General features: G+C 25.2%; 1 protein-coding gene across 1 annotated transcript in view; it reads right to left on the bottom strand.

Moving 5' to 3' along the window:
• Positions 1 to 10,835: 10,835 nt before the first annotated feature.
• The window catches only part of LOC145837819 (condensin-2 complex subunit G2-like), a 35,181-nt gene continuing 18,809 nt past the window's right edge, over positions 10,836 to 27,207 (bottom strand). The window contains exons 19-26 of the mRNA XM_082945273.1: positions 24,159 to 24,286; positions 23,829 to 24,000; positions 18,268 to 18,443; positions 17,603 to 17,689; positions 17,278 to 17,435; positions 14,790 to 14,998; positions 14,017 to 14,075; positions 10,836 to 10,877 (exon numbers count right to left, since the gene is read on the bottom strand). Of these exons, the coding sequence (XP_082801399.1) occupies positions 10,836 to 10,877; positions 14,017 to 14,075; positions 14,790 to 14,998; positions 17,278 to 17,435; positions 17,603 to 17,689; positions 18,268 to 18,443; positions 23,829 to 24,000; positions 24,159 to 24,286 (1,031 nt within the window). The remainder of the gene's footprint in view (positions 10,878 to 14,016; positions 14,076 to 14,789; positions 14,999 to 17,277; positions 17,436 to 17,602; positions 17,690 to 18,267; positions 18,444 to 23,828; positions 24,001 to 24,158; positions 24,287 to 27,207) is intronic.

Genomic DNA, 27,207 nt, shown 5'->3' with positions numbered 1-27,207 from the left:
GACTTCTACCCATTGAACAGATACCCTACTTGAACAAGCACTTTTTCGTATTAATGATCTGTGGCAAGGACACTTACATACTAAAATTGTGATATATACACAAAAGTTTATCTTGCAGAATTTTGAATCATTTTTTTTTATTGTTTAAGTATATAGTTAAGTTCTTTTTAATCATGCACTGAGTTAAGTATTTTATGTAACAACAAGTTTATGCGTATACTTTATTTCTTTATAATTTTTTTAAAGTTGTCTAAATTTTAAAAGTAAGTTATTAGAGAGGTATATGCCATGGTTAAATTAACTTATTTGTATTTTTTGTAGAATAACTGAAGTGTTTTAAAATAAATACTAGTGGATTTATTATTACAAATTTCATATTAAATGATAAGAGGAAACATAAAATTAAAAGCTTTGTATAGTTACAAGGGGAATGGGTCACTTTTGCACGAGGGAACACTTTTGCACGGCGACTCTTTTGCACGAGCATCACTTTAGCACCAGGGGACTTTTTTGCACGAGTGGACAATTTTGCACGGAAACTCTTTTGTACGAGTGTCACTTTAGCACCAGGGGACACTTTCGCACGGCGTCACTTTTGCACGGAGGGTCACTTAATCACGAAGGGTCATTTTTGCACGATAGTTAAAATAAAAATACTAAAAAAAAACTAAATAAGAAATATAAGAAAATTAATTAAAAAAATAAAAAATAAAAATACCGACCGAGGGTAAGGGTTAGTACTTAGTGGTAACAGTGATAATAAAAATAAAACAGAATAAATTACAATATAAAATAATAACTAGACAAAAAAAAAATTAATAATTTAATAAAAAAACAAAAAAAAATACTGACCGAGGGTAAGGCTTAGGGATAACAGTGATAAAAAAATAAACATACCTTATAAAAATTACCAAAAAAACAGGAAAAAAATATAAGAATATATTATAGAAAAATATATAATAAAGTTTACCGACCGAAATTAAGGATTAGGGGTAGTGGTGAAAATAAAAAAAATATTAATTAAAATTAATAAAACAATTTTTTTGGTCCAATAAAGACGCTCGTGCAAAAGAGTAGCCGTGCAAAATTGTCTACTCGTGCAAATGTGAACCTGCACGCAAAAGTGACGCTGTGCAAAAGTTTTCCCTCGTGCTAAAGTGAAGTTCGTGCAAAAGTGACACCCACCCAGTTACAAGTCTTTGATTATGTATTTTAGAATAAGTTTAAGTTAAGAATTTTATTTAAAAAAGTTAGGAAAACTTAAATAAAAAGTCATGAATTTTTTCTCAGTTTGATCTGTGGCAACCCTGTATGGTGTATTGGATATATTTCAACGATTACATATAAAACGGGTAAAATTTCTTTGCACAGACTCAGTTTTATTAAGGTTTTTTTTTAATAGGGTGACCAAATTTGGGTATTGTATTCAAGCTCAGGACGAACGTATATTTTAAGTAGTTTTATCAGAATAGTAGTTGAATTAGTTTCAAAACATTTTGATATTTGATAGGATGAAACATGTGCAACTTTATATGAACAAATTATGTGTTCATTCAGTTTTAAATTTTCATAGATATATATTCCTAGATCCTTTAAATCTGTAATTATTGGTATCTTAGTGCTATTGATTAATAGGTCAAACGGTTTGTTTTTCTTAAATGTTAGAATTTTAAGTTTGTTAGGATTTTAAATTTCTTATTTTTAGCTGTTTGTAGATATTATCTAGAGTAAATTGTAAAGAGATATTTGACTTGCTGAAATTTTTTGTATCATCTGCAAACAAACTCATATCACTTTTAATATCAATGTTGGAATTAATGTCGTACTGCGGCCCGCGAGCACAAAACTTTTTACAATGGAATGCGACCCGTGAGCATGTAAATGTGGCCCGCTGAACAAAACTATATTTTAATCTATTTTTTTCAAATGTAACTTAGTATAATTTGATTATCATTGTTTTAAGCCGCTGTATATTTATTTAAAATACTAAAAATTTTTACTGATTAGACTTGAAAATTTATAAAAGATAGATTAGCATTCTAACATTGTTTTTTTTTTTTCAGTTTAGATAGTAACTTTTTCTTACGATAAAAAATGGTGAACTAAAACAAAGTTTCAAAAGTAATTAGGTTTAGTAAAATCTTTATGTACTACTTATTAAACAAATAAACTAAATGCAAATTTTCCAATTGTGTACAAAAGTAATGCACAGTATTTAACTAAAATCTTATTCTCTAAAAATTAAGCTATTCTATATAACATTTAATTTATACCTAAATTTATTTTATAGATATTTTATCAATATATCTTATACTGGATTGTACAGAAAAACACAACATAATAATAAGACATAATGTATAATACTTAATTTTGTTTTGGTCTTAACACATAATGATAATCTTAAATCAGTTTTCTGTGCAATCTAATTTTACTGCTATGAACATTAATGCTTATTATATACAAGTGCGCACATAAACTTTTAAAGCAAAATAGAAACAAGACATAAGGTAAAACAGTGTTTTTGTTCAGAATACATTATTATTTTTTAAATTAAGGTTGTTATACACACAAAATTATTTTCTATACACTAATGTACACAGATGCTCATTTATGAAACCAATTTCTTAATAGTTTTCTAATATACTTTAATTCTATATAGTTTTCAATTTCTAATATACTTTATCTAGGTTAAGTACAACTTTCTGATATAATTGTTTATAAAAATAATATATAATGTATACAGATGTTTTTGTGTCAAAACTTTATTCCGACTAACGGCGTTTCACTGCTCTCAAATAAATTTAAGAACAGATCTACGGAGTCTATAAAATATTAACACACATTAGAAAAAAAGCATGTATAATTATGTATAGTATTTATTTGAGTAGTAACTATAAACGAACTTTTGGTTTAAAAACAAAGTTTGGAGTAAAAACATAAAAATATAGAATTGTCTACAAAAACTGCAAATTTAATAAAAGTATATACTAACCTCAAAAAAGCTCTAAGAATAGGCAAGTTTTTGAAAATTAAATTAAGTTGTGCAGAAATGTTACGTCATAATAAATTTAACAAATCAATCAACAATTTTTGCAGCTTAAAAACATGTAGTATTTAGCTTGTAAATGTTTGTGATTGTCTATGGAAATGTTGTGAAATAAATAAGTGCATAAGTAGACAGAGTTATAGACAGAGTAGAGAGATTTATGCACTTATTTATTTCACAACATTTCCATAGACAATCACAAACATTTATAAACACGTTCTTAAATTTATTTGAGAGCAGTGAAACGCCGTTAGTCGGAATAAAGTTTTGCTTATCAAAGCTTAGCTTATCAGGATCTCCAGGATTTAACGCTTTTAAACGTTACATCTTATAATGTATACAGATATAATTAAAACACTACATAAGTTAAAATATTTTTTTATCAGTATCAATTTCTTTTTTTTGCAAACTAAAACAATTTCTTTGCATTGCACATTACTATACACAGGTGCTCTTTTTTGGAACTACCTATTTATTGTATACTCGATTTAGAGATGTTAAATTTACGAAGTCTGTATATTGTTAATCGAAACCTCAAGCCTATTAATTTTTTTTTTTTCAGTTTATAGCTTTATTTTTTTTTTGTTTCTCAAATATCAGACTCGTTTTTGGTCACTCTGACTGGCTTTTTTGCTTTGAATAGTGGCAAAGTAAACTTATCATGTATGTTTTGTTCAATTCACTTATTTTTTGTTTAATTTTGTGTAAAGTTTTTAGTCTTGCAGATCCTATAATTTAAAATAAGGTTTGTACTAATTGTATACTTATAAGCGTGAACAATGCACACAGGCTAAAAGTTTTAAGCCTAAAAAGTTTTTTGAAGTAACTCAATAAACTTAAGCTGACTTAAGCTTGTTTTTAGTCACCAAGACTAGGTTTCCTTTGCTTTAAAACAATGGAAGCCCTGATACCGTTACACTTGAATTTCAAATTAAACACATTGAATTTTATTTAACAACGCTATACTTCACCAATCCTTGCTTTGTAATAAAAGTAAACAAAACTTATTTTAATAAAAACAAATGCATACAACAATACAATCTTAATTGTCTGTTTTTGTGCTTACATTTCTTTCTAGCTACATATTATGTCCTTTTTTATAACGATGATATTTAAGCTTGATTAACAGTAAGTCTTTGTCAACGTTTAATAAATTTAGGCTTGTTTGATTTAATTTAGGTATTTTTGCTCTAAAAAGTTGCAACCACATATAAGACCGTATTAGATTTATATTTAAGAACTTTACTAAAGTGTTAAAGTATTAACTATGTTTAAAAAATTACTTAACTTTTTTATAAAACGAGTAAGTTGAATTTATTTCAGTTAGCATAAAAAAATATAAATAATTTTTTTCTTAGAGTTCAAGTTTGTTATGCAAAAATGTTATTAAACAACAGGGGCGTAGCGTGTGGAGGGACACTGGCGCATGCGTGCCACCCAAAAAAAGAAAAGAAGTAAAAAAAAAAAGTAATATCTTTATCCTTTATTTTTTCTGCTTAATTTGCGTTTTTTAAACTATGTTTATCTAGTAATCGAAAAGTTAAACGAAATTTTGAATACTAATTAGTGACAAATTAGGGGAATCACCACATTTTTCACAGGTTGACTCATATCCTCCAAAACAATTTGTTAGCTTTGGAGCATATGAGTCAACCTGTGAAAAATGTGAAATTGGGGTTCCACAGGGGTCAGTATTAGGACCGTTGTTATTCTTAATACATATAAATGACCTACAAAACAACACTGGTCTTAACATACTCAACTTCGCAGATGACACAATGTTATACAAAACATATACAAAAGACACATATCTAAATGACAGTAAAAATTTTAACATAGAACTTAAAAAGGTATCAGATTGGCTGATGGAAAATAAACTTAAATTAAATCTCAATAAAACCAGAAGCTTTTCAAGGTTTCATTGGTTTATAATAATTAGGGCGAATTCAATAGCGTATCGAATAATCGGTGTAGTTGAACTTTTCGAAAACTTGGTTATTTTTTGATTTTTTTAATACATAATTTCGATACGCTATAACTACTTTAGTTTTCAAAGTTAATCGTTGAGACTTTCAGGATCTGTAGTTCTACGCATAATAGACACATTTTTCATGGTTTCATTGGTTTATAATAATTAGGGCGACTTCAATAGCGTTTACAACAAAGGATGTCTATAATTTAAAAAAATAGAAAGTGTATGAATTTAGTAAATATGAATTTCTATCAAACTTCAGCCTCGTATAAATATTTGGGAATAATTATAGACAGAAATTTAAAATGGTCAGAACACATAAAAACTATAAAAACAAAATTACAAAAAACATTGGGTATATTATATAAAACCAGACACTTCTTAAATGAAAAAGCATTATATTTGATCTTTAATTCTTTGCTTATGAGCAATGTTAGACATGGCTTGTTGTGCTGGGGAAGAGCAAATAAAAAATGTATAAATGATATTAATGTTCTCATAAACAGAGCACTTAGATGCATACATTATAAGAAATATGATGACAGTGTAAGAGAGTTAAAATCTCAGAAAAAAATATTAAATGTTGAGAGTCTGTATTTATGAGTATGAATTAGGTCTTTTTATGTTTAAGTTTAACAACAATTTGTTACCAGATAACTTTGAAAATTACTATAAAAGTGTAAAAAATGTACATAATTATCATACCAGGTCTTCAGAAACAAATTTTTTCCTACCTAGATTCAACAGCAAAATAGGTCATGAATCACTATCCTTCCAAGGTAGTAAGTTGGGACTAAGTTACCATTAAGTTTAAAAAGTATAAGTCATTTTGGAAAGTTCCAGCATGAACTTAAAAGTTATCTTTTAAATAGTAATTCTCAAGGTCATTAGTGATCATTCCTACTCCCTATTTACTTTGTTTAAGGAGTTAATAGTACTTGTCATTTAATATCCAAATTTTTATTAATTTTTTTTTATTTTAGTTTTTTTTTGTTTTTTTGTCCGAAAGTTGATTTGTTTGGTCACAGTAACATTGGTTTAGACTGGATTTTATTATTTTCTATCTAATTATTTCTAAGATTGTAGTTAAAGTTTACTATTTAGTAATTCATTTAATATCCAATTTTTTGTTTATTTTTTTAATTTTTTTGTTGGAAAGTAGATTTGTTTGGTTACATTAACATTGGTTTAGTTGAGATTTTAGCATTTTCTGTCCAGTTATTTTTAAGACTATTCCTTAAGATTACTTTTTAATTAAGTTCATAATACTTACAAAAATTTTATTTTTATCTTTTTTCTGCTTACGAACTTTTTTTAATATACACTTTATTATTATATATTTTTTTATTGCATGAAAATTTAAAAAGAATAGTTATAGATGTTTATATTTTAGCAGAAAATAAAGTATTTAAAAAGCAAGCTGAGATAACTGTTTCAAGCAAATTTATATTAAAGAAAAATCTCTTTTTGAGCAAAACAAAACTATTCTTTTTTATGTTTACAAATGTTGTTTTTATTCTATTATTTCAGTTAAGACTTAGACAAGTTTTTCAAAGAGAAAAAAGTTTTTTTTTTTTTTTGATTTAGTGTAAAGAAATTTGTTGTTGTTAATATCATTGTTGTTAAAATTATTGTTGTTTTTTTTTTTTTAACGTATCTTCATATTTTTATTTATAAAAGTTAAGTTCAGTCATTGTAAAAATCACTTCTTTAATATTCTAAAAAAAAAATTTTACAATAGTTTATGTAGCTATTCAAATGTGAAATATTTTTATTTTCAACTTAAATTATCAAAAAAAAAAAGAAAAAACCTTTTTAGCACAAAATACTTAATTAAAATGATATATTTATTCTATACTTTTTATCTAGTTTAAGCATTTTTTTTATGGATACAGCTTTATTTTACTTTGTTTGAATATTGCAGTTTTACGTTATTTTTTTTTTTTTTTCAATGTTATAGTTATATTTTACTGTTACTTACTTTTTGATAGGTTAAAATAAGTTGGTAGTAGAGTCGAAATTCTTAAACACGCATAAAAAAAGGAAATAACTTAATATATATATTTTTTTTGTGTTTAAATCATATAAAAGGGTAAGTTTTGGATTAATTTTAAAATTGAAACTTCAGATAAAAACTTAACCTTTTAACGTAAAGTTAGATATATGTTTATGTGTATATAGTGTTAGATATATGTGTGTGTAAAAATTCTTTAATTTTTTTGGAAAATTCTTTTTTTTTTTTTCTATTTATTTTTTTTTAAGAAAAATATTTAATGTTGTAAAGTTTAATAGTGTCTCTTTTCATAGAGCTTTTCGTTTTAGAGTTTAATTTTTTTTTCATTTTTAGCTCATTATAATATTGATTAAGTTTGGGTATGCAACTCGATGACCGAGAGGTCTTTTTGCTATCCAGTTCATTGAACCAAAACATTTTTGAGCAAAAAATTTTGTTTTTTTTTTCGCTGTTTGTTCAATAAACTATTATCCAATATACTGATTCGGTGCGCAAGCGAAAGTGCGCACCGATGTTGATGAAAAACTCCATTAGGAAAATTTTTATAACTTCATAAGAATTTAGACTCAAAAAGTACGCAATTAATTAGTGCACCGCAGTAGTATAACCTTATGACAGATTTTTTCACAAAAAAATTACAAAAATACGTCACGCTTAAAGAAAAACTAAACAATTTTACATGTTTTTTTTATACTACAATAAATGTTAAGACTACTGCTAGTTTTCTGATCTTTATTTTTGTAAACATACAAGAAAAAAACGTGTTGGTCTTGAGAAATAAATTTTGTTTGTGATCTTTTTTTTAAACAAATACAATTAGATGAATTAGATTTGAAGAGTTTACTTTTAACTATTTTACAAAATTGTAATAAATTGTAATAACAGTTATAAAATTGGTCTATTTTAACTTCTGTGTAACTTTATTTAAATAATGTGCAATGAGGTGTTGCTATTACTGTTGTATTGTATATTAAGAGATTGAAAATTTTTTTTGTAAATAAAAAAAATACTTTCGTTTTTTTGAATATATTCATTTTTAAAGATATAAATTTTACTCTAAGTAATATCAATTTTTATTTAGTAAGTTTACATTGTGCAAGTATAAGTAATTCTAATGAAATTTAATATTTTTTAATATATAAGTATTTTTTAAAACAGTTACTTCGAACCTATTAAATGAATCAATTTCAATTATATTTCTTCTAAAAAGATCTTTTTATAGCTAATTAAAAAAGTTTTAACTTAGGGGATTTTTTGAGAAAAAAATTGCGCACCCCTGACTAAAATACCACGCTACGCCACTGTTAAACAATTAATATTAAATAGGAAGTTAAAAAATAGTGGTTGACGATATAAAAAATATTAAAAGTGACCCATAATTTTTTTTATTAAGCTCGGTTTTTATAAAAGTTCGTTGGTAACTACAGGGTTCGTGCGCGTCAGGCTAAATCAGTTTTTTTGAAAAAAGTTGAAAAACGTCAGGCTAAATCAGTTTTATTATTTAAAAATTTGAGAATCTCAGTTTTTCTCAGTTCAAATGCTTGAAAATTTTTGATTTAAAAAATGGAGAAATATTTTTAAGATCAAATTGAGATGTGAATAAAGATTTAGTTTTAAAAACAAAGTCAGTCAGTATTTGTAAAAATAAATGCTTAAAACCTTTCGTTGAATCTTAAAAAAAATTAAAAATCTTCATTATTTTGTTCTGAGTAGGTTATATACGTCATAAATATGAAAATTCATAAAAAAATACAGTTTAAACATTACAGTTTAGTACAACAACTTAGCTGTTTGTTTGAATTTGTTTACATTAGCTATGTTATTCAGAGCTTAGTTGGTTGAACTGTTTTAATTTCTAATTTAAAGGATTTATACCAAATACTTTTTAGATTAAAATTTTAGCAATTCATTCATATATTTTACTGTTTGTTTAAAGTTAATAGAGATATTTAAAACACTTAAACTTAGCTTTAAGATATAAGTACTAAGTTTTGTGGAAGTACAAATTTTAGGTATAATTCATTTTTCTTTACAGGAACAAAATATAATAGGTTTTTTTTAAACCTGATACGACATCAACAATCACTGTATTTATTTAGAGTTTAGGATTTATATTTATGTATCAATTTTAAGTATTAGTCAAAATACTATAATAATTTTTTTATACTTATTTTAATATTTGTGTAAGCGTTTTATTTTAAGTTTTAATAAAACACGACAATGCAGTCGTTTTATTATAAATCTGGTTTTAATGGTTTTACTTAGTGCTTAATTAAATTAAACAATTGTGTTAAGTAATATATATTAAATTTTTACATTAGTATTAGTAATAGATTAGATATAACACTTAAAACAATTTAACATTTAAAACTTATCACTGAATTTGTTATGTTTAGGGCATAGGGGGGTCAATCACCTTTTTCACAATTTAGTCTTATTTTATTGAATTGTAACTAAGCTCTGAGTTGCTTTTTGCAGATTTTTAAAGCTTAAAATATTTTTGAGATAAAGCTGGTTGAAGTCGGAGACTACAATAGTACTAATCAAAACCCCCCAATACCTAAAATGACTTCTATATGGGATTTTCCTTACTTTGAAAAAATGTCAGGCTAAATTGGTCTCAGTCAGGCTAAATTAAAAAAAATTCGCGCACGAACCCTGTAACTAGAAAAATATAACGATTAAGTTAAGTTGATCAAGTGTTTAAGATAGTTTATTAAGACTTAAACATACTAGTCAATAAATTATATATAGATTATATATTATAGACTTAAAAGTATATTAGTCACTGTAAATTTTAGTCTAATAAATATGTAAAATTTTGGCCGTTTTTGTACCTAAATGTAATTAAATTAAATAAAAGTAAAACTATTTTATTTTTTGTGTGTGACTAAAACAAAAGCCAATAAACTATTAAAATGTCACTAAAATTGCGGCCCGTGAAGATTTTAAAACTTGAAAACCACGATCACTAACTGTCTAACGACCCCTGCTGTAAAAGATAATTTTTTAATTAAATAGTCTTTTGTAACCTTTTTACTTTGGTCCTTCCATAAGAAACCTATTGAGCTTTCCGATCTTGTACCTTTCTATCTCAAAAACTAATTAAAATTCTACAAAACGGTAAAAAGCAACTGCTAGCTAAGTTAAAGATCAGCAAAATAAGATCAGCATGTAAAAAAGTGCTTTACCTCATCTTTATGCCCTTAACCAACTAACTTAATTCTTCAAAAACTTTTATCTTACAAACTAATCATACTATATTGTTCGTATTTTATTTACTAATCAATACATACTATAAACTTCATTTTAAATAGACTTTATTCGAGAGTAAATTTCAAAATAATTCATCAATAAGTTTTTAATTACTTCAGTAAATATACAGATTCTTTAAATTCAATAAGCTAATTAGTGTGTTTTAATTATCTACAAGTTTTCATAAGCTAAAGAACTAAACCAGATATAAACTCATAGTCAAATTATCTAAATAAATCTCTAAAGAAATACAAACTTTTAAAAATGTTCTACTCATTGAAAGTAAAATAAAAAAGTATAACTTGAAATAACATAAATTACAAAAATCAGAAAACTAACCATATTTAAGCATAATAAATGACTTTTTAGCTCGACTTAATTTTTATTAAAAGTAAATTAACAAGATTTTTTTTAAATAGCTACATAACTATGTATAAAAATTATTTATAAAAAAAAAGTCTTTTTAAATTATTTTATACAAAAGTTAAAAACTTTTTTAATTTTATATTTTTATATACTTAAAACTTTCTTATATTATACTTATGTTATTATAAGATGGTTGTTGTATTTGCATCCTCTTGTAGAACTCTCTGAAAAATACAAATTTAAAATTGAATAATTTATTTTTTTAAAGTAAAGTTTTGTTATGCTAATAAGATATTATAAAAAAATTGTAGTAAAATTTTGAATGAGCACAAGCTAAAATACTTTTTTTTTAATGGTAGCAGGGATGCCAAAAGTTTTTGAGAAATTTCTTACAGGTTTTCAAAAGTACAAGTTTTAGGTCTGTTTTTTAGTATAAAATTAGGGTGAAAAACTATCATTAATAATTTAACACTGAGTTGCCAAATGTTTTTGGCAAACTTTCTCCAGGTTTTCGAAATTTCTTCCAGCTTTTTAAAATTCCACGTTTTAGGGTCTACTTTAAATTAAAATTAAGTTGAAGGTAAAAAACTGTATTAAATAGTATAACAAAATTAAAAAATGTCTTTAAGCTACTTTTATTTAACAAAAATTTTTTTGATGATGTCAAAAACTTTTATCTATACTATAAATTTTTTTGTGTTAAATCAAAAATTTCCTACTTAACATGTTCAAGTTGTTTAAAATTCCATGGTTTCCAGGTTTTTTTAGTGATTTTTGTTCAAAATTCTAGGTTTTTTAGTGATTTATGTTCAAAATCCCAGGTTTTTTTCAAAATTTCACAAATTCAAGGTTTTTCCAGGATTCAGTTTTTTTGGCAACCCTGATAACAACACTGAAAATATACTGTAAAGGTACTTTAAATGTGTTTTTTAATATAAAAAATACTGAAAGCAAAAAAAATTATATGATAGAATTTTGGAGTCGAATTGAAACTTCAGTACCTTACATGTAAAATTTGTTTAAAGTTTCAGGTTTTTCCAGTTTCTTTTTCTAAAATTTTCAAATTTAATGTTTTCCAGGTTTTATTAGCTTAAATTTTTAAACTCCAGTTTTTTTCCAAGATTCCAGGTTTTTTTTGTGGTAATCCTGTGTTAGTAACAAATTAATTTATAGTAGTTGTTTAAACTTTGAAGTACTTTTAAACAAATTTACTATAGTTTTTAGTAAAACTTGAAAACTTTTATTAAAAAAATAACTGATGTTTTAGATCAGGGGTTGGCAGCCTTTAGTGACTCGCGAGCCAATTTACATAGAAAAAACTGCTCTCGGGCCGCACTGTTTAAAAAAGTCTTTGAGGGCCGACTTATTTTGAAATAAAGGCAATAATCACTTCAAAAATATTGTTTTAAACCAAAAAATGATAAAACAAGCAATAATAAAGAACCTTATCGAACAAGCATAATTCTAGGTTTTTATCACAAAAATTTTTATTTTTATTGTTTTAAAAAAGTATGATTTTAGCTAAAAGTACCTCGCGAGCCGCAGTTTTTGCTTTGAGAGCCGCATTTGGCCCGCGGGTCGCAGTTTGCCGACCCCTGTTTTAGATAGACGTTTTTTGTTAAAATTTTATTACTGTTAAAAGATTTTTTTTAATTAAGTTTTGCTGGTTTATTAATGAAGATTTATTTGTGGTATTTTTATTAAGTGCAAATGCAGTTTTAACAAAAAAAAATGTTTTTTCTTACTGCTTGCTTTCCTACTAAAACTTTAAGATTGCAATTTATTTCAGTGTTTCTAAGCTTTTAACAACTCTCAGATTTTACTTTCATAGTAACTAAAATTTGAAAAAAAGTTTTACCTTAATTAAATTATTAACATGATTTTGTATTGTGTGTTATATGTATTACTTCATAATCGAGATAGTATTTAGTATTTAGTTATTTCTCATAACCTACTACAATGTTTATCCTATAATTTACTTTTTATTTTTTAAATAAACTTCACAATAAAATTAACTAGTTGTTAAATTTAGAAACACAAGTAAAACGTTAACGAGTGAATTTTTCTTAGTTTTTTTTTCAACTTATAATATACTTTTGGAACTTCTTCTATCTAAGATTTAATCTATCTAGGCAAATCAACTAACTAATACAAAAAAAGCTTTTCGAAAAGGCAGTAATATATAAAGTAGTCAATTTAAAAGAAATAAACGTCAAAACTACTCAGGATTTTCAGACAGGTCTAAAAACTTTTCCACTGGCGCAAAATTGATTCATTTGCTTTAAGAAAATGCTGTAACATTTCCTAAAACAATAATTAAACTTACTAAAATAAAAAAAAAAGCATATTTTAGTTTTAACAAAAAAAATGTGGTAATTTTAAACGATGTAGACTTGATGATAATACACACAAGTTTTTTTGGATCACTAAAACCTAAGAAACACAGCTTACAATTATTCAATTAGTATTAAAGACAGATTTGTTTTAAGTCTGGAGTGTTTGCAGTCATATTATTACTTTAGAGACTCAAAACAAAAAATTGTAAGATTAAACTTCTAATATTAAGTAATTTTTAAAATAGGGAGGCTCCCTGCAACGAATATTAGGTGTAGGTGTAAACTAATAACATAGTACGGTTTTTCCTGTTCATCAGAAAAGATCCACAACCAGTTTATTTCATAGATATTTTTTGGTGAAAGGTATATATATTTATACATACACATCGCAGGAATCGTTTATGGGTTCAGAATTATTTATAAGTATTCATATTTGTATTTCATTTTTAAAATTTTAGTCAATAGTGCAAGACAAAAATTAGAGCTAAGTATCTAGTTATATTAAAACATAGTTTTTAACATATATTTCAAAACTTGGATTTTTTAACTCATATTGACGATCAGAAAAACTTTTGTTTATTACTTTAGAAAAATTAAAAAAATTTTAGCGTATTAATAAAATTTTTTGTACAGTTAGTTATGATGTAATAAACGCAGTATTTCGTTTTATTATTCTTTAATATTTTTGCATTTTGAAAATGGTTTGTTTTCGTAATAGGTATAAAAAATATCGAGTAAAGTATGAAAAACAATACTTAAAAATATTTTTAACTTATTGTGTAAGCGGCCTAAAACTTAAGTTTAATTTAGTTGGGGTTAATTTTTGTTAAAAAAGAACTTTTTGTAATGGATACATATATTTTGTCTTTCACTTTTCGAATAAATAACTAAACAAGAAATTTTTTTTATATATAATTACCTAAAAAATAACTTGCAATGAAAGTTACTTCTGAAGCATATTTTTTGTTTGTAAACAATATTTAACTATAAAAGATAAATAAATTAGCTTTGTTTTAAAAATACATACCTTACTCTGCTTACATGACTTGGAACTTTTTTCCGCAGTTTTTTTAGCTGGATTTAGGGCTGTAAAAAATAATTCAATGGTATATCTATATTAAATAAAGGTACAAACTAAAATCACAAAATTTGTTAAGATGAAGAAATGTCTTTACAAACTGTACTACATTAAAAGTTTTATCTATTTCTAACTTTAATGTAGATTATTTTAACTTTATCTAATTAGAAAAACTTATATAAAAAATGTTTTAAAAATTATAACTGTATTTTATAGAAACCTACTACATTAGAATAAACATTATAGTTGTGAAATGAATTTTCGTAATTGATACAAATTTATTTAAAAAATTGGATAAATAACAAGAAATGTTAAGTCATATAAACCAAAAGGATAACATAGTAGTTAGCTGAAAGTCAGCAGCTATGTTCAACCATGCTCTTTAAACAAAATGTTATATAATATATGAATGCTTTGTTTTTTTACCCTTTACAACTGAAATAACTTTTTAACTTTGTTAAAAAAATTATTTTGATTTACTAAAAACAAAATACTACTATTGTAAACAAACAAAATTTACTAAAATTAATCTCATTATAGCAAAATAAAAACGTGTTGCAAACTGGTGCATAAGCCTTAAACTGTAAGAGTTTTATCAGAAACCAAATCTCCAAATTTCAAAAAACTTTGTACATAGCAACAAAAAAGAAATATTTTTACAACTTAATTATAAAACAAAAAACCAAATGCAAGCTTTTTTATACATATTCAGAACAACTTACAGCTAGCAAGGAAAGTTTTAAAAACTTTAAATTGAACCGTTTCGGACTGGTTTGTAGATATTGTAAAAGACCTGCAACTAAGCACGCGATTTATTTCTTGTTGTGTAGAACACAAAATTGGAAGAAAAACACTGGAGAACTGTGGAAGATCGTCAACTGATGTTATTTCTTTATAAGTATTTTCGTAAGACTCATTCGATGTTGTAGAGCTAACAAGAGAGTTAGATTGAGTTACAATGTTGGAAAAACACCAATTTTATTTTAAGTTTAATAACTTTCAGCATATGATTTATAAACTTAAGAGCTTAGATGTACATGTAAACAACAGAAGAATAAATTTAAGTTACAGGGTTACTTAAGGTTTTTTGAATATTTTTTTTAGGTTTTTCAAGTACAAGTTTTTTAGTCAATTTTTAGGATAAAATTAAATTAAGGTAAAAAAGTGTTTTAAATGGTATAATAATAATGAAAAGACATGGAATGCTACCTTAAATGTGTTTATAATAAAAAGATTTATAATTCAAAAAATCTAGTGTTTAAGACATATTTTACTTAACATCTAAGCTTTATTATTTTACATGCAATAATTGCTTAAAATTACAGGTTTTCTAGTAAGTTTTGTTCAAATTTCTAGTTTTTTTTTTAATTCTAAAACTCAAGTTTTTTTTTTTGCCTAAATTATGCTTTTGTAGTTCCAACAATACATATTTTTTAAACTACATGTAATTAAAATAACGTCTACAAAATGTTGATAGTAATATATGCGTACAAAATAATACTAATAAGCTATGCCAGGGTCTTCAAGTTTTCAAATATGTGCACAGTAAATTAATGAAAAATAAATTATGTACACTATTTTTTACGTTTTCAGTATTTTAATATGTAAATAACATGTTAAAATGTTAACTTATGCTATATATTTATTTCTACATTAAAGGACAATGGAACTTTGTTTAAAAAAAAACATATTAAAATTTCTGTGTACACCGTGAAGACCAATGTGCTATAAGAAACGTGAAAATAAGCTCCGCTGTAGTCTTTGTTAGGGGATAAACTTTTTACATTATATATAATTAATAAATTAAAGGTAGATTTAATTAAATCTTTAAAGTTTATAAAAAATATGTATACTTATTTTAAATATTATGTTACTAATACTTTTATCCTAGTTGTTAGTATAGTATTAAGTACTGAAAAACACTACATGACTTATACTAGTACTTAAGCTAAGTAAGTAACTGACTCTAATTAATTATTTCCTTAGTTTATCTTACACCAGTGTTACCTAAATTACGCACATTTTTTGAGCAGTGAAAGTATTTAAGGGCATAGGGGGGTCCACCTTAAATTTTACAAGTAGATCTTATTTTATAGAGATTTATCTGAGCTATCAGACACTTTTAACCGTTTAAAAAAATTCAAAGTATTTTTTAAGATATGAGCGATCAAAGTCGGTGACCTCATTAGGTTTCTAACGGAAGGCGCAAACTAAAAATGCGAAAAAAGACCATTTTACTAAAAATCTATCTCCTCCTTCTTTTTTTAAGCAATCTTCTTCAAATTTTCACAGAAAGTGTACTTTTAAATTTTAAAGAGATTGAATGCAGAATTTTTTTAATTTTGAAAAATAAAACTTTTATCGAAAAAAAGCTACCTATTTTTTTTGTTTTTTTTTTTATCTAAAATTTTTATTTTTAATATTTTCAAAATTCCAACATTCAAAGTCTTCTAAATTACAAAAGGAACGTTTCCTGAAAGTTTGAGGTCTCTAGCTCAAAAAATGAAGATAAAGATAGGTTTTTAGTGATTTTTTAAATTTCCGAGAAAATTGACCCCGAAAAATTTGCAATCCATACGTTTGTATCGGAAACTTTTTATAAAAATTACAATATCTCAAAAGTTAAATAAGATTTTTCAATTCTATAAAAACTGGCTTGTAGTTTGTACTATAAGCTTTCATTTAAGATACAATGTTATTTTTAATAAAAAAAAATGTCTGATCCCCCCTATGCCCTTAAAATAAAGTTATATATTCATAATTTTTTTTCACAAGTTTTAATTTGTTTGTAGAAAGTAATGAAGTAACCTGCCGCGTAACTTTGCATATTGAACCCTGGGTCAAAGATGTGAAGATATACAACATGCGCAAAAAAATGTGATGAGTTAAAACTTAAGCTTCAAATGTTTTATCCAATATATTTCAAGTACGAAATTTATCGGCATTTTATTTTATAAACTAACAATAGTAGTTTTCATAAAAATTACTGATTGAATAATGTATAGTGCATAGACTATTTTAGTTTAAGCTGTGCACAGCTTTTCAAATGTTAAGAAATGCTATAGATGCTTGTTTGATTTAGGTTTTGAAATAAAATATCTCAGTTCTTATTTATATATCTACAAAATCAACATAACTTAAATATTTTTGTATATCTAGGTGAGTAAAAATTTAATCAGCTTTAAACAAGACTTTTAAAAATATTCCTACTTGTCTTTAGAGTGGTTCTCGAGATTTTGAATCAACATTTTCACAGAAAAATTACAAATTTTGCTAAAGAAACGTTCTACTAATTTGTGGTGGGACTCCAAATCATACAAAAGCTTCATAGTTGACTTTAGTTTTTTTTTGACATCAATTTTCATTAACTGTAAAAAGAGTTCTAAAACGTGAAAAGTACTTCAAATTTATTTTAAAAAAATATACTACACTTAGCAGAATAAATATTAGTTATAGTTATAACACTTTAAACAGTTTATTGAAATTAGTCTAATACTTGTTGTACCAAAATACCCAGTTTCCATCAAAAACTAACTGATATAAATGAGTCTGGTGAAGTTCTAGCACTCGCCATCAAACCAACAACTATTTGCTCATATATTTGCATTATAACGTCACTGTTCTGTGTAATATTAGACTAGATTATACAATTAGTTTGTAATAAAATTTACTAACTATTTAAAGTTTAAAAATAAATAATGAAAGTGTTTATAAACAAATCTAATTATTTATTCAATAGTATATAATAAAACAAAGCTTTTTCATTCATTTTACTATTTACTACTCTTTTAACTATACAGGTTAAGACCATAGGAGTCAAATAAACTTTTTAAGAAAAATTTAGATTAATTTCTATAAAAAACTGTGTTTCTGTACGCAAATACTTTGTTTTTTGACTTTTTTTTCTACTAATTGAGTTACATTTAAATGAGTTCTTTACATTTTGAAAAAATTATATAAGATAAAATTTCTGAGCAGTCATATAGTTATCATTAGTATATAATTAGATATACTAAGTTATATTCAAGTTGTGTTGTTTAAGATAATAAATTGTGAAAATCAGAATCTAGTGCATAATTTTAAACTTCAATGTTTTGAGTTATTAAGTATAAAAATATTTGTAAATTATAAATGTTCACCAATATATTAGTAGAATACTTAAAAACAGTATTTATAAAAATATTTAAAAATTAAACAAACATTAAGAACACTGACGTTTTGATTTTCAAGAGGAGTTGAATCAAGATTACTTATGTTTATAGGTGTAGTTTCTAATACGTTTTGTACGGTCATTGTCCATTCATACAAAACATGATGCTTCACTAACTCATTAAATATACAAACGAGCAATCTCATGTGTTTGTCTGTTTGACTCTCTGCATATTTTTTTATAACACATTTTGATTTAATCTCTAAATTAAGTTCACATAAAATTTAATGATTTTAAACACTTTTTACATTATCTACACTACACAAACTGAATATACTACGATTGAGAATAAATAAAAAGCTATAATAGCATTGAAAAACGTTTTATCCAACTTTATACATTATGTTTCGGAAATGACATCGTTTTTAATTGGTACGCGGAGCATTAAATCAACAAAAACAAAACACTAAATGAAATGTACAAACAAATAAATCAAAATCGTTATATTCTTAATGTTAATATTTTCAATGAAAAAATATTTAACAAAATCTTTTGATAATATTTTTATCCTAATTAAATTTTTCTATTATAAAAATATGATGATTGCCATTAATAAATTTTACAAATTTACAATAAAAACTTTAAACTACACTCATAGTAAATCATCAGTTAGATCTTCTTAGCATATTTTAGAAGACTAAAATTGCATTCGTTTTATTAAAAGCAGTTGTTTTAAATATTCTGATTTAACATTTTTTATAGTTAAACTTAAAGTGTGTATTTAAGATTAATGTTTTAAGCTGATATATATATTTTAGATAAGCTAAAATAATTAGTAGAGAAAATTTACATTTTAGCAGATACGTAATACCGTAATAGAAATATCTAAAAATAGATAATAAGATTTATTTTATATAGTGCTAACTGTCTCTTTAAATCAACGCTTTTTCATTTTTCGATTAAACTATCTATTTCAAACGTGTAGAAACGTTGTTCAGTTAGAATGATTCTTGTAAGTTAGTGTTCTATTTTTTGTCTATAATCAAGCATTAAGAGCTTGAAAATATTTTTTTTTTACAACTGAAGATTTGTCAGTTAGCGCGAAGCAACTTCAAAAGCAGGGTTTCACGCAAAATTTTGTAAATTAAGCTAGACTTTTCAAGATTTCGACCAATTTAGCCTGACTTTTACCTTCCTCTTAGGTACGCGTTTTAAGTACGTACACACTTCCAGTTAAATATGCATTCTGAGTAAGTATATTTTGATAAGTACGTATTTTAAGTACACATATTTTGACAAGTACGCATTTTAGTACACACTTCTTATTTGGTAACATTTTTGACCCAAAATAAAAACTTTTGTTCAGGTTTCTTTTTTATTTAGACTAGTAACTCTTAGCTACAAACTTTCTATTGAGTAGCTGCTGTGTTCAGAGTGTGTACTTTAGCTAAAGATAACTGTGATAATAAGTTATTGGAATGATAAAACCTTTGATTTTGAAAATTTTTAACAAAGAAATTTACTCTTATTTATTTTGAAAACTTAAGTAATTCTAAAACATATTACAAATAAGAAAACTTAACTATGTTATGTTATATAAATTAAATACTATCTCGTATCATTTAAAATAGAAGCTTTAAATTAAAATATAAATAATAACTTTACTATTATTACTTACTTTACAAACTTATTAATATCAATGAAGTAAACCATACACATGTTTTATAAAACACTACCTCCTGTTATTTGTTATAAAATCGTTAAAATACCTGCTTTTACTTATTACTAAAATTTAAATAACTCTGAAAAATTACATAACAAGGTAAATAATACACATAAACTTGTTACATAAAATACTTAATTAAGTGCTTAACTATAAAGAGTTTATTTAGTTACTTAAATAAAAGGCAGTCCGATTCTTAAATTTTGTAAAATAATTTTTTTGTATATATCAAAGTTTCAATATGGCAGTGTCCTTGCCACAGATCATCAATACTAAAAATATTACACACAACATCTACTTGTTCAAATATGTTAATAGTTCAACATGTTAGGAAAATTTTGCAATTTTAGACTGACTTTATAAAGGATTTTTCTATTTAATTTTACCATTTGAAGACTTGGAAATTTAATTATTTTGGAAGTAAATTTCTAGGAAAGTTTTACAATTTTAATCTGACTTAAAAGGATTTTTTGTTAATTTTTTTACCATTTTAAGGCTTTAAAAATTAAGGAATTTTGTAAATTACAACTTGAAAATTCTGACATTTTGCCATTTTGATCTAAAAAAACTGACTCTTTGCCATTTAAAACTAAAAAACTAACTTTTGGTCATTTTGACCCCAAAAAAAAATGACTTTGCCAGTCTTTTTCCAATTTTTCGAAAAAAATCTGACTTGGACTGACCCGTGGCAACCCTGAAAAGTCTAGTACTGACAAAATAAGTGCAAAAAGCATATGTTTTAGATTTGCCACTTTTTAAGAAGTTTCTGATTTGAAAACAAATTAATTTTGTCTACACAAATATTGATAAATGGCATCTTTGCATGCGCATTTTTTTAAACTTAGAAATCTAAACTGAACTAATGATAAGTAAATTCAATTGATACATAGAGCATAATTATATGGCCAAACTCAAAACATAAAATCCAAATTTTGATTTCAAAAGAATAATAATCTTGAATATAAATAAATATGAAACATCATTTAAAACCACAGGGAGGCACCTTCATTTTTACAAGTTGATCTTACTTTGTAGAGTTTTATCTTAGCTATCAGATGTTTTAACTGTTTAACAAAGTTCGTCGTAACTTATGAGATATAAGCGAGCAAAGTCGGTGAGATCAATAGGCTCCTAATGTAGGGCACAAACCAAAAACGCAAAAAAAAAGCTAATTCATGAAAAACTATATTTTCCTTCTCTTTTTAACTAATCAAGTTAAAATTTTTACAGTAAGTTCATTTTTTGCAGATTAATAAAATCAAAACAATGTTTCATTTTCATAGTAAGCTATAAGATATCTTCAGTTTTATTATAGTAAGGTTTTTAAGCGTATTTATGTACCATTTGCACCTAAAAATGTAGAGGTTACTCATTTAAGTTTTAATTTTTATTACACTAACGGTTTCAGAACTACACTGAGTTTCCTTTTTAAGTAAAAATTGTTAAGGGCATAGAGAAGTCCAACATTTTTTTACTAAAAATAACACCGGTTATTTTATGAAAGCTTTAAGTACAAACTACCAGCTAGTTTTTATAAAATTTAAAAAAATTATTAATTTTTGAGATATTGTTATTTTTGTAAAATGTTTCCGATACAAACGTATGGACGGGGAATTTTTTGGGGTCAATTTTCTCGGAATTTTAAAAAATCTTTAAAAATCTATCTTCTCCTTCATTTTTTGAGCTAGAGACCTCAAACTTTCAAGAAATGCTCCTTTTATAGCTTAAAAGACTTTGAATGCTGTGATTTCAAAATATTAAAAATAAAAATTTTAGAAAAAAAAAACAAAAAAAAAGGTGGCTATTTTTTCAATAAAAATTTTATTTTTCAAAATTAAAAAAATTCCTGCATTCAATCTCTTTAAAATTTAATAATCGACTTTCTGTAAAAACTTGAAGAAGATTGGTTAAAAAATGAAGGAGAAAATATATTTTTAACAAAATAGTTTTTTTCGCGTTTTCGGTTTTCACCTTCCATTGGGAACCTATTGAAGTCACCGACTTTGATCTCTTATATCTAAAAAATTACTTTGAATATTTTTAAGCAGTTAAAAATGTCTGATAGCTCAGATAAAACTCTATAAAACAAGATCAACTTGTAAAAATCGAGGTGGACCCCCTATGATCTTAATTGATTTGAAAAATATTTGGTTATTAAAAAAGTTTTAAAAATAAGTTTAAATTATGAAGTATATTTTAGTAAACTAAAATTTTAAAGTTTAGCAAGTAAAACTTTAGTAAAAATATGTTAACAATTTTTTTTTGTATAGTAGTTACAAAATTTAATAATACTATTACATTAGGTATATAAATATATAAGCATTAAATTATTACTATATTAAATTTAAAGACTTATAAATAATTTTTTAAATACACTAGTATTAGTCCAAAACCTTGGAGATGTTGTTTGATAAACCATTATGTAAACAGAACGGTAAATATATGTTCAAATTTTATGGTTTTCAAATAAGAACTTACAAAAATTAAAAACTTATTACTTAATAATAAGTATCCAAAAGATCTTAGAGTCCAAAATCAACAAAGTTCTTAAAATTCATAAAATTTACAACTCAATATTCAACCAAAACCAAAAGATTAAGACGAAAAACGAAAAGAAGACAGACATCAAAAATGTATTTCATTTCACAACAGTTTACGTTGGTAATTGTTCATAATGATTCAAAAAACGAATAGCATCTATATTTCAAAGATATTGTTATTTAACCGGCCTACACCAGCAAAAAAGTGTTTTACTACTTCAGCAACAAAATTAAATTCTCGGAAATATTTGACGCGAATGTCACTTATAGATGCACCTGCTCTGCAGATCAGAGCATCTCCTATATTGGAGCGACATCACGATAAGTCTTCCGACTAACTGCAGATCACTGTTAAACAGATAAAATCAGCGCAATACTTGACTGACTACCTTTTTGTTGCACACGCTGTCAAAACTTTGGCATAGTACATAACTTTAAAGTCTTGAAACGATGTAAATAAAGCGAACTCTACAGTCTGTAATCAAGATTGATTACGGCCGGCCTAAGTTAAACACGTAAATAGCATTAAATGGAAAAACAAAACTGATAACAATTTAATAATTGACATATCTTTACTTAAGTTTTACTTGCTAAACTTTAAAACTTGTATATATTTGTATTTAATAATACGTCATAGTTTAAACTTATTCTTTAAACTGTTTACTAGTCATACACTTTTAAATTCAATTAACATTTATCACTTGAAAAAAAAATCAGTGTAATTTTGAAAACATTTGTGAAACAAAATATAATATACAATGAGTAACCTCTACATACTTAGTTGCAAATAGTTCATAAAAGTTCAGTTTTGTTTTTAATAGTCTGCAAAAACAAAGTCTAATTGTTCTCATTATAGCTACATAAGTTGAGAACTTTCTATTGTTTAATTTACTAAAATTGGAATATTGTAAGTTCATTACTACTATCTTAATCTCTTAATCTTTTTAACGTAGGGACTTTTTTAACTTTGAAAAAAAAAATCAATTAAAAACACTTGTTTTTTTTATATATTTTTTTTGTAATATAAGAAAATTCTAACACTTAGAGTCATTTAAACTGTATACGGAATGTTTCCTGGAAATTTGAAGTCTCTAGCTCAAAAATTAAAGGACAGATTTTTTGTGATTTTTTAAATTTACGATAAAATTGACAATAAAAAATTTGCAGCCTGTACGTTCGTATTGGAAACTTTTTACAAAAATTAGGTGTTAAAAATTAAATAAATATTTTAATATGTAAAAACTGGCTTGTAATTTTTATTAAAAGCTTTCATATACGCCAATAATAATTTTTGTAAAAAATGTTGGAAACCCCTCCTTATGGCCATAAACTCAAAACTAAAACTTACTTGAACTAATAACTTTTTTTAAGAATCTAAGTGTTATTTCAACAACAGGAACTCTTGCTCTTAGCATGCAGATCAAATTTTTGAGTAAGATTTCAGTACATTTATTAGAAATTGTCGTTCGTTGCAGATAATTACTGCCTGAATTCTGGTTTGAGTCCAACACTGACATATTCTTTAAAATATAACTTTTTTAAAAGTTAACCTTTTTAAATAATAATCGTACATAAATGAACATATAAAAATAAATTTAAATTAAAACTTATTAATAAATGAAGCTATTTTTTATCAATCAAAAATACTTTTGTAGACAACAAAATTCAATACATTTACCATAGTCATGTTGAAATGGTTCTTGGTCGTAATAATGTCGTTTGAAATAACTTCTACTATATTGCTTAAACTTTCCATAACTGCCTCACATTTAGTCATGTTATAAGCGTCGCCAGAACTCATAGAAGCTATGGAAAATTTTATTATTATTAAATAATAATATAATAATTGCGCAGTAATTTTCTTTATTGAACTAACATATGTTTCTTTGTGTTAAGTTAAATTAACACACATCAACATATGTCAGTTCAATACAGAAAAATACTGCGCAAATAGCTTTTATTATACATCCCAGCAAACTTGCTTCCCTAGGATTTTTGTTAACAAACGATTAGGTTCGAATTTGGGTATCTATTAGTATATTAATTATAGGGTTGACAAATGTGAACGGCAAATTTTTCCAAGATTTTGAAAATTTCCCCCAGGTTTTTAAAAGTACAAATCTTTGGGTAGATTTTAGTTTAAATTAAGAAACTGTGTTAAACATTATGAAAACATTGAATAGATACTGTTAAGCTACTTTAAATGTGTCTTAAAAAAAATAAAATTTTTACGATGACAAAATTTTTTAATCTTTATGATATATTTTTTGAGTCAAATCGAAACTTTACTACTTAACATGTAAAAATTGTTTAAAATTCCAGGTTTTTTAGTGGCTTTTGTTCAAAATTTCTCAAACTCCAGGTTTTTTGGCAACCCTGTAATCAAATATTAACTTGATCAATAAGTTAAACAATACAATACAATTAATAATAAAAAATTGTTCTACTTTAAACTTGTATACCAATAACTTCATAATTCTCTAGTATAAACCTATTATTCACTATAAAATAACATACAAAAAAAGTTACACTTGTCATACAATTGCTAATATGGCTTGAAGAAATGTTTTTTAAACTCTAATTAAATCTTAAAAATTTAAGAATAATAAGTATTACAATTCAAGTATGTATATGTTTTAAGTTTGAAATCATTATTTGACAGTTAAATTGAACTAATTTGAAATTTAACTATTAATATCAAATCAAATAAAAACTATTTTTAATAAACTTTCTCAAACTAGGCAAACAAAATTAAACTATCATATTTTATAAGGGAGTTTTTCTGAGAAATTGTAAAATTTATAAAAAAAAACTAAATTTGATTGGAATTTTAAGTATTATTATTATTTTAAGTACTGATTTTATGCTCAAACTTAATAAAATTTGTTTATACAATCCAAAAAAATCAAAACTTTATTTTTATTTTATAGTTTGCATCCATCCGGTAAGTAAAACTTACAGGGTTATAATTTATATAAAAAAATATTCTGTAATAAAAATAGTTATTTTTACGTTGTAAGTAGTGATCTACCAGATCAACTAATTAGGATCATATAAATTTAAAATGTTATGTAGTTTCTGTAGAGAACAAACTTATAAAAGTTAATAATTATAATATCATATGTTCAGTAATTTTTTTCTATCGCGGCCGGACTCAATAGAATAACGTCTCCCGCGGACCACAGATATTTTAAAATTATTGTAGTAAGTGATAAACAAACTGTATTTTTTCGTTTACATCATAGAAGATATAAAATAAAATTCAAGTTCAAAAAGTATAAGTAGCTTGAAATCATATCTCAAAATCTAAACTGAGATTGCGTATAGATAGTTTTTTTTTGTCTTTTTTTACGACGTTTTTATTTTCTTAGTGTTTAAAATAAAAAACTGTAACATTAATTAATATTTATTTTATATAATGTTATAAAAAAAATAACTAATCTTTAACAACATATATGTTTTAAACATTTTTTTAAAAACTGTTGATATGAAAATTATAAACTTTTAAAAGTTTGTTCTTTATAGACACTGGTAAAACTTAAAATTTTTAGGATCCTAATTAGTGTATCCGGTAGATCAATACTTACAACGTAAAAAAAAACTTCTTTTGTACCTAAACTGCTCAAAAAACTAAAAATAAGTATTACACAGTGTAAACCAGGGTTTGGCAAAGTGGCCCTAGGGGAGCCATGAGGTCATAATTTAAAACTTACACTAGATATACTGGAGTTGATGATGACATGGTTGCCACAGATCAAGCTGAGAAAAATTTCCTGACTTATTCCTGACTTTTAGGTAAAATTTTCCTGACTTTTCTAAATCTAAACTCTTAAGTTCAACTTATTCTAAAATATATAATCAAACGCTTGAAACTATATAAATCTTTAAATCTTATTTTTATACAAGTTAAAACATCAGTTTTTTTGATGAATTAAATTATCAAACTTCCATTACATCACTTGAACCATCTGTGCATTTGATGTATTTGCAATAAACAGCTCTATCAGCAAAATACTTTTATTTTCATACTTGATACAGTTCTAGTTTGTATGCATACATACAATCTTTAACTCTTCTTCTAGATGTAATAGTTTCTCATTTCATACTGTTTCAAGCAGAGCTTTGTTACTATTTAATCTAGTTGGACCTAAGCCTGGTCATTGTGCAAACAAATAATGGTTGCAACAACTTTCTGAGATAAGATTTGGCAGGAAATTTTGCTTTTTCAAAATAGAACTGGTCGAAACAATCTTCCCTTTGCTTGAAGCTCTTGAACTTTAATGCATTCATTGGACAATTTAACGAAGTTCTAAATTGTTCAATGCTAGTATCACCATCAGAGTTTGAGCACATTTTTTACTATGTTAAGGAGTGCACAACGTTGGCAAAACGCTAAATAATAGTTGTGACTTCTAATTTTTTCAATGCTATGCGGATTTAGGCATGACATATTTTTTACAAATGTACTTCCAATAGCCATTGTGCTCCGGAGATTTTCAACCGCTTTTATAACAAACAATCTATATTTTTTGTTGAATTTAAGACCTTTTTGTCCCTCAACTAGGTCTTTTTTCCTTAAATTTGTAAGCAAATTGGTTACAGCAAAAACAAAATCAAGGACAGGTGTTAGGGAAGCTTGATCATTTAATTCAACCTTGAATAACTGGTTAAGCTGAGGTTCGTAACTATCTTGTCCTTCATAATGATGCACAGAAATTTAATAACCA

Source organism: Thalia democratica, chromosome 1 (genome assembly GCF_965202585.1).
Source record: "Thalia democratica chromosome 1, ktThaDemo2.hap1.1, whole genome shotgun sequence".
Classification (NCBI taxonomy): Eukaryota; Metazoa; Chordata; class Thaliacea; order Salpida; family Salpidae; genus Thalia; species Thalia democratica.
This window is presented reverse-complemented; position numbering and strand designations above follow the sequence as displayed.